Raw genomic sequence first — 8977 nt, 5'->3', positions numbered from 1 at the left:
ACAGTAAGCTGTAAGGGGTTTTCAGGATTTATATAATCTTGATCCCCTTTGCACAGAACATACATGTATCACCTTTTCAATTTAAATGAATGAAGTGTGAGGGCATATGGTCCACCATAGGTAATGGTGCCCTCATCCATAAAGAATACAACACATTATTTGTGTTTCAGTGTAATCACTGTAAAGTGGTAAAAATATGAGTTCTAACAATGGGGAATTACATTTTTAAAGAAGTTTTTCTTTCCACTATTATGTATAATTACTGCAATGAATTCGAAATCAAGTTCCTTTCTCTGACCTTGTTTCCTTCTCATGCATTAGGAATTTGAAACAAACAGTTGTATAGAGTTAAGTGTTTTGAGTTGTGAGGTATTTTTATGCAGCATGCACAGGTTAGGTTTACAACTTCTAAAAGTAAACAAAAAACAAAAGTTGTATTCTCTTCAAGTCAATTATTACATTTATTCAACAGTCCGAATCAAAATATAAATACCAAGTACATCAGAGCTTTACATAAAAGTATCATGAAGATTTTGTTAATCATTCTGAGTTTCATACACTGTCTTCAATACCTTTCTGTCATGTAGATCCATTTCTTGGGGAGTTTTTTTTTAAATATATTAATTGGAACATGTTAACCTACCAGTAACACTGGGACAAACGTTTGCTGGAATTATTTCAGAACTATGATGAGCTGTTTTCCAAAGGATGAAAAGTAAATACCATAATCATATAGATATCATTAAATTTGAATATCTATAAAATGCACCACATCCATTAAAATCAACATTCATTCAAATACATTATATCAGTTATATTTCAATGGTCATAGATAATACAAAAGTATAAGAATATATTCTTGATCCATTTCAACTTTTACCAAATCATTCAGATCTGTCATGTACACAATCAGTCCCTTCCCCCAGGAAATAAAGCAAATAGAAAAGAATGCATATAAAGAGCTATGGAACTACATATTGCTAAAACATAGATAAATCATTAAAGAAGATGTTATCCTAACAAATTAATTCTAAAAATAGAAATGAATGTATTTCTATGACAATCCAAAATAGAGGAGTTCACACTGGAGGAAGATTGTCTCGGAGAAAAGGTTTGAGCACCAATACATTTAGAAGAATACAAAATGCGATAATACACTCAAATTGAGAGTCATTAGATTTGCCAATTTACAGCGGAAAACCCCCAAAATGTACTAAACCATTCTATACTGAAAAAGTAAAGACAAAAAGAGAGTAATTTCATAAATGAACAATCCTTTTGACAATAGTCATAACTTTAATATTCATGCCAACACTCGAGCATTTGCCATGGATGTATACATTTTTACATAATCTTTTTCCATTATGGGTAACTGAAAAACAGTGAATGTAGAAAAGTAAAAGTTTAATTTGCATTTAACAAAAACAAACCACATACAATTTTATATTCTGTTTTCTATTCTACACTATTGTCCCAAAAATATTACTTTATTACTTCAAAAACCTCTCATAGACCGAATTCCTGTTTTGCTTTGATGTTGGACACCTTTTCTTCTTTAATAATTCTCACGAAATTCAGGACTTCAGAAAACATTAAACACATATTTTCTGATTATTATTGGTAAAAAAAAAACAGCCTGTAACTACAACAAATGAAGATCTGAGGTAATCACCATTGCCCTTAAATGTTTTGTGAATTCAATACTACTGAATTATCCTGATTCATCTGATTATTTTTACCAATAGACTAGTAATCAGTACATGATTTCAGTGTATAATTATAAAATACATACAAATGTTACATATGTACAACTTTACTTGATCACACTTTTCAGAGTTTCAAAATTATATTTCTGAGCTGTTCAGATCACATTGATAAATTTATCCCCCATATCTTTTATTAAACAAGTGGTGACAATTTTAATTTAATTCTTCAGTGCCTTAAATTGTTGCAACTTGGAAGCAAGAATGAGCTTTGTACCATATTTCCATGACCAAGAAACTGTCAGACATACAAACATCAATTCCTAACAAATAAATAAATATAACATTCCTAGGAAGGGCCAGTTATGAATTGTACACATTAAAATGACTTATAAGCATTGCACATTCTTAATAATACATATCAAAATTTGATTTAAAACTTCATTTTCTCAGGAATCATTTTCTCTTATGTGTTTGTCACCCCCAAATCAAGTGAGTTGTTTCTAAATAAAAAATCTTAGAAATATACAAACACTTGCAGATTCTGGTTTAATCTTAATTCATGAAGCTTAGCCTTGGTCCTGGGACCTACTTTAATGATTGATCATACACAATAATCAATGCAATTTATCATAGAAATCACATGGCTTTATTTATGAGCCCAGGCAAAACAAGAGAAAGAAAAAATTCAGCACAATGTGTGATTTTTAGTTGGAGGGCATCAAGAGTGGTTTCTGGTCAGGATGGTCACATTTCAGATTTTGCTATTTTAATACAGTGAAATGTTTCTCATTTTGATGTACCAATCAATCCCTAAGTGACATTTCACAGTTTTAATTGGACCCTTATTTTGTCCATCATGGATTCTAAAAGAAAAATCAATTCCCATTACTTTAATTTCCTTTAACTTAATAAGTGGAAACGCTTTTGCAGTCGTACCTTTTATGATTAACATGATGTGTCTAATTTGTGCCAATTTCAGGAGCAATATGACGACTCTCCTTTGAAAACTCTATTGTGTTCTAATCCTCTTTTTGTCACTTTGCATGATGATGACCAGTGGAGGTTAAGAGTCACCTAAAAAGTAACATTCTATGGTACATTTACAGATGATGCAGCAAGGAATTTGAATGAACTACCCATTATTCTCAGACTTGAAAGATCTTATAAAAGATTTAAGAAACAGTTTAAAGTTCCCATGTATCCAGCATAGATGTAGTCTTTTAGAATTGTTAAATTGAAAGTATCTATAATTCTACTGCATAAATGCTATGATATAGTTTTCTATGTAGAGGATCTCTATTCTTAATGCACTGTATTATCATGGTTGTGAACGTTCTCCTCTTTGTAAAGACGAGAGTTACGAACATTCAATGGTTGTTAGTATATATCATTTCAAAGCTCAGTCTCCTCTGAGAAGAGATCTTTAACTACACACTATTTTCTGGAGACTTCTGTGGATTTATTGGCGCCTGGTTACATATTATCTGCTTCCTCTTTTATTGCAAATAATTTTATATACATACATGTATGCAGATATTTGTTTTAATAAGGATTAATGTCAAACAGTTTACAACAAGTTGCCAACAAGTCAAGGTATATTACATGAACATCTAATTTGATTAGACTCTCCACATATACCCTGTAAAATATAGTTATAGTACCTAAAAAAAAATCAAAACACAAGTATACATTAAATAGCACAATGAACATGGCAGTACTTTTATTACTTTACAATAAAAAATGAGTCCCAATATTTTGACAACATCAAAGTGATATGTCACACATATTCTATAAATATTATGAATCCTTTATAACAAGATTGCTTCGTATGTTTTAACTTATTTATCCAAAAAATGTGTCAAGAGTTAAACAGATCATTATTCAAATTTCTATCATATTCCAACATACCAGTATGTTCAATTTCTAAATTCTTATTCTATGAATAAGTGGTCAGTTTGAAATTATTATTATTAAAAAAAGGAAACCTGGCAAGATATATATTATATACACATGCTTATTAGAATCTAGCATGCAATGAACAGCAACCAATCTATAAAAAAATACAATTAAAAAGAACAAAAAAACTAAAACTATTTTCACATCATAAAACAACTAAACTCTATGTTTAAGAAAGCAAAAGACGTTTAACCCTTTAATATCCCCTCAACAAATTTCGGCACTACGCGGTCACGCGAATTTTTTTGACCGCACTGCTCGCCAACTTTTTACTTTCAAGTCTTGCGCATCTTTTAAGACCAAATTTGCGACGCCCGGGTACGCAGTTCCGAAATTACGTAACATTTTGTAAGTGCATGTCAGACCCAAAATTCCTCAAAAACGTGATTCCGTGTACTAAGTCGATGCAAATTGTGTTTTTCAACCAAAAATCATAAATGTATGATTATTTTTACTTTTATTGGTTTAAAAGGATTTATTTTATGCTATTTATGATCGCAAAAGGGTCCCCGACAAAGTTCATAAAAAAAAAAGTTTGAAAAAATAAAGCAATACATAAGAATTTAAAAAACAATAAAGACATAAGAAATTATATTTTTGCAATTTTTTTGTAGATATTTGTTAGAAATGTAAAAATTGATACTTTCACCAAAAATTAGCAATCTACCAGCTATATAAATTGAGTTAAAGGCAAAACATACTACTTTGTAGTTTACATCCGGCTCTACCCGAGTGCAAATTTTTGCGGCGATCGCGCAATCAACAGCCGAGATCTGAGGAGGGGGGTCAAATTGACCCCCCAGTATATCCTGGTCTGAAATAGCCCAGTTGAAATAGGGTTAAGATGTTTATGTTTTTTCCAATTTCAGTTCCACTATCCCGAGTCAGATCTGTGAAAAAAATGAGGAGAGATAAAAAAGAATTGAGATTAAATCAATAAATAACCATAAGAAGGCATTTTTTAATCACAAAATAATCAAGAACCAGATAAGTCTATAAAAACAAAAGAAAGACAAATATGTATACAAAAATATTTTCACAAGAAACCTGAGGAAAATGTAGATGCTGATAACTAAAAATTGGTTGAAAATATAGAAAAAAATTAGAATAGATGTTTATGTCTTTTTTCTTGCTATAAAAGTTTGGCATATAATAACAATTTTACTACAAAAATATTTGTAGTTATTTCATATTTTTACACATCCTTTGCATAAAAAGTATGTTATAAAAGATCTACAATTTGCAAAGAAAATTTCACCTTAACTAGTTTGGAACGCCTCTGGCAGTCTCGCCTGCATTACGCAATTCAATATAGCAGCAATGCTGACTTTGAAAATATTGAATAATAAAACATTCATATCATAAAATAATATGTCCATTGACCCAACATGACCTTTGAAGTAGTTCGATGCGCAAGATTTGCACCTAATTTTGGGAATTTTATGCCATTACCATGGCAACGCAATTTTCAACACGTACAAAAAATGTGTCTTGCACATCTTAATCCCAAGACCAATGTGTGGTCCAAATTTCAAGAGAATTGGTTAAAAATTGAGAAAGAAGTTCGATGCGCAAGATTTGCAATGGACCGACCGCCCGACCGTACACTGATTCCTATATACCCCCTTCAAAATTTGTTTGGCAAGGGTATAAAAATACCAACATGGCCAGAGTTCATTGATCTTAAATGACCTTTGATCTTGATCATGTTCCTGAAACGTGCACAGGATATTCAGGGATACATGGCTGCTCTTAATGCCAAGTTTCATGAACTAGATCCATAAACTTTTAAAGTTACAATGAAAATTCCAAAAATACCCCCAACATTACCAAGGTTCGTTGACAACAAATGACCTTTGACCTTGGTCATGTGACCTGAAACTCGCATAGGATGTTCAGGGATACTTGATTGCTCTTATGTCCAACTTTCATGAACTAGATCCGTAAAATTTCATAGTTATGATGACAATTCCACAAAATTCGTTGACCCTAAGTGACCTGAAACTCAGGCAGGATACTCAGTGATATACCATTATACCCCCATCTCACTAGGAAGGCGATCGTGGCGACCATGACGATCTGTGTAAATCCCGCAAATCGTAGCAGAATCTTCCTCGAATTCTATTTTTAGCCTGCGAGACGATTGCACTGCAACTTCTATGCGACCGACCTGCGCTGAAGGCGATGGTAATACGCTGAAAGTACGACGATGCCACTTTCTTGCGACGATTCGAGGCAGATGTGATGCGCTGCTTCTGCGATCAAAGCGATCGTACAACGAGGCTCATACGCTAATTAGGACCTCGGTACGGTGGTGCTACGAATGAAGCGATTATGTTACGTTCATGATGGGCTCTTGTAACGATTTCAAGCAATCGGCATACTAATCGCGGCACATGACACATTTTTCAGTCGATTGCCAACCTCCGACCAACATGGATGTCCAGAATTTGGTTGGACTTATACATCTTGGCATTCTAAAAGAACATCAGTTAAAAGTTGAATGCGAGGACAGGAGAAGGAGGAGGCCAAAAAGATACAGGGACCGATCCTGGCTGTCACCTAAGTCATAATATACAATATTTTTAAAATTTCATTCAAAAGATGTCAATGAGCCTAATAGTTAATATGAGGGATGCATCCAGAATTTCATAAAAGAGCATAAAAATCTTTGATATTTTGTTTATTTTTTTCCACAAAGTTTGTCACTCAAAAATATTTGGTAAATTCCTTTCAAATTTGCTGACAAGAAGTAGTCTACTGATGTGAGAGCACTCATAAAAAGGGAGGGGGAGGGGGGCACAATGCCAGAATCTTCCTAAAGATTGCCTTTCCCAATCAATACATTAGTGATCGAATCATTAACAAAATTTGATATTGTCTACTGTCACTGTGGTTAGAATTCAATTTATTTTCAAAACACAATCAATTTATTTATTTCTGCAGAGGTAACCCATTTCGTCATCAAGACATGTGAGCGTCTTTTTTCTCTTTCCAGCTGGCTCAGCAGTAAGATTTTCATCCTCCTCCTGTACCCCCTCCTCTTCTACCTCCTCCTCCTCTACCACCACCATAACCCCTTGATCTTCCTCTTCGACCGCCGGCCTAAGAGGGGTAGCTTGGGCAGCTTTCCCTTTTCTGGTCCTTTTTCTGGGAGGTATGTTTGAAAACGCCGTGGTATTGCCTCGTAATCTGTTGCAAATATATGATAATCCGCCACCATCGGCACGGCGTTTTATAGCAGCGCGGACGGTTGTTGCGCAATCGCTGCCCAGTCATCAGCGGCGCAGCAAAAGCGCAACGCGAACGCCTGTAGCGGGCTGAGAACGTGTGCCACATGCCACCCAAAGAAGGAAGCGTCGAGCGCAAGGCAGGCCTTGTAAACGGAAGCAGCGTAGCAGAATTGTCTTGGGAACGGGCCTGAAAACCACGGGCGATCGGTGCCGCTTTTAATGCGCTTATACTACGCTTTATGCATTGGGGCTCCGTTACAGCTACGAATATGTCATTTGTAATACGCTCATGACTCGATTGTGATGCGCTTTAGCACATCCGCGATCTCGCTACGTAAGTTTTGAACATGTTCAAAATTTTGTGGCGACCATAAAGATGGTGGCGATCCTTGCCGCTTCAGAAAAGATCAAGGTACGACGGAGAAGATTGAAAAGATCAAGGCACGATCAAGCTACGTTATACCACGCTTTGTCGATTTTTGACGATCGCAGTGGAATCGCCATCTAATGAGATGGGGGTATTACCCTTATGTCTAAGTTTCATGTAGTAGGTCCATATACTTTTTAAGTTATGACATTTCCAAAACTTAACCTTGGTTAAGATTTCGATAATGATTCCCCAACATGGTCTAACTTCATTGACCCTTAATGACTTTTGACCTTGGTCATGTGACCTGAAAATCAAGCAGGATGTTTAGTAATACTTGATTTCCCTTATGTCTAAGTTTCATGAACTAGGTCCATATACTTTCTAAGTTATGATGACACTTCAAAAACTTAAACTTGGTAAAGATTTCACTATTGACAACGCCACCGTCGGAAAAGCGACGCCTATAGTCTCGCTCTGCTATGCAGGCGAGACAATTAAAACTAGTTAAAAGTGAAATTTTAGATTTTGAATTTACTTCAATTATTTTGTTCATTATTTTTTTTCCTTGACAGAGAACATTTCAATGTTTTTACACTCTGTATTATCAATGATAATACAGAGTGTAAAAACTTTAATCATGTTTTGAGCAATTCAGGAAGTGAAGTAAGAGTAAGAACAAGATATTAATGAAGATTGATTATTTTATGAAATTACCCATATATATTCATATCAATCACAGCAGAATCAGAGTCATTAATACAACAACTCACAAATATTGGGAAGGGATGATCATGAAAAAATCTGTGTGAAAATATTCTCCTAATTTAAATCTCTTTTTTTTTTTACTGGAATGATTTGTAAGTGCAGATAGTCAAAAAATGTTTAGCTAATATTTCCAAAAAATAATTGATCATACTCTAAGTGCATATATATATTACGTTCACTCATCTTTTTAACAGGGATTTTTTTTTTAATGTATTGAAACCAATATGTATAATGTAACAACCAAGCTCCATTTCAGAAAGGGAGGCCAAATTGAATCCTTTATATCCATCAGAGAGCAAAATGTGTTTTGATGATTAGTAAATTAATAAATTCATATCACTTTTCTAAAAGACTGGACATAAATAGCAAAATCCACTCAAAGATGTTAGTGTGATTAAATGTGCTTTAGAGAAAATTTGTCAGCTCCAAATACAATCAAATATTTCTATTTAATGTAAATATACTAACTCATTTAATCTCCCTCCTCAATATGGGCTGAATAATTAAATAAAAGGCAAATGACAGAAATAACACTTAATAACATGAGCAGCAAAATGTTACACCATACATAGCATGCCAGAGTAAACTGAGCTCTATGAACATAATGTGGTGTCAAACAGGAACTTCAACAGTCTAAGGGATGCTTGAGATGTTTGAAGTGCCGTTTTCATAGGGCTCACAAACATTTCGCAAAGGAAATAATGTAACAAATGGCAAAGTCTAACACACATTTAATTTCTTGCAAATCGCTCGCAGGAGTTTTCTGAATACAATCTGAAACTTCTTGCGAACATTTCCACATCCTATCATATGCGCACAAACATTGAAAATGTGTGCGATATTCACAACCGCTTCGCAATTTTTTTGTTAACACCTAATCAGATCACATAAAGTTTGCAAAATCTAGTTCTTGGAACATTTATGATATTGTTTGTGTGATCACATTC

General features: G+C 34.1%; 1 protein-coding gene across 1 annotated transcript in view; it reads right to left on the bottom strand.

Annotated features, from left to right (window-relative positions):
• Positions 1–448: 448 nt before the first annotated feature.
• Positions 449–8977, bottom strand: part of LOC129256846 (transmembrane protein 245-like) — a 31700-nt gene continuing 23171 nt past the window's right edge. The window contains exon 15 of the mRNA XM_054895039.2: positions 449–4552. Coding sequence (XP_054751014.1) covers positions 4537–4552 — 16 coding nt within the window. The 3' untranslated portion in view covers positions 449–4536. The remainder of the gene's footprint in view (positions 4553–8977) is intronic.

Source organism: Lytechinus pictus, chromosome 3, assembly GCF_037042905.1.
Source record: "Lytechinus pictus isolate F3 Inbred chromosome 3, Lp3.0, whole genome shotgun sequence".
Lineage (NCBI taxonomy): Eukaryota > Metazoa > Echinodermata > Echinoidea > Temnopleuroida > Toxopneustidae > Lytechinus > Lytechinus pictus.
Note: the sequence above shows the minus strand (reverse complement) of the source record. Positions and strands in the feature narration are given on the sequence as shown.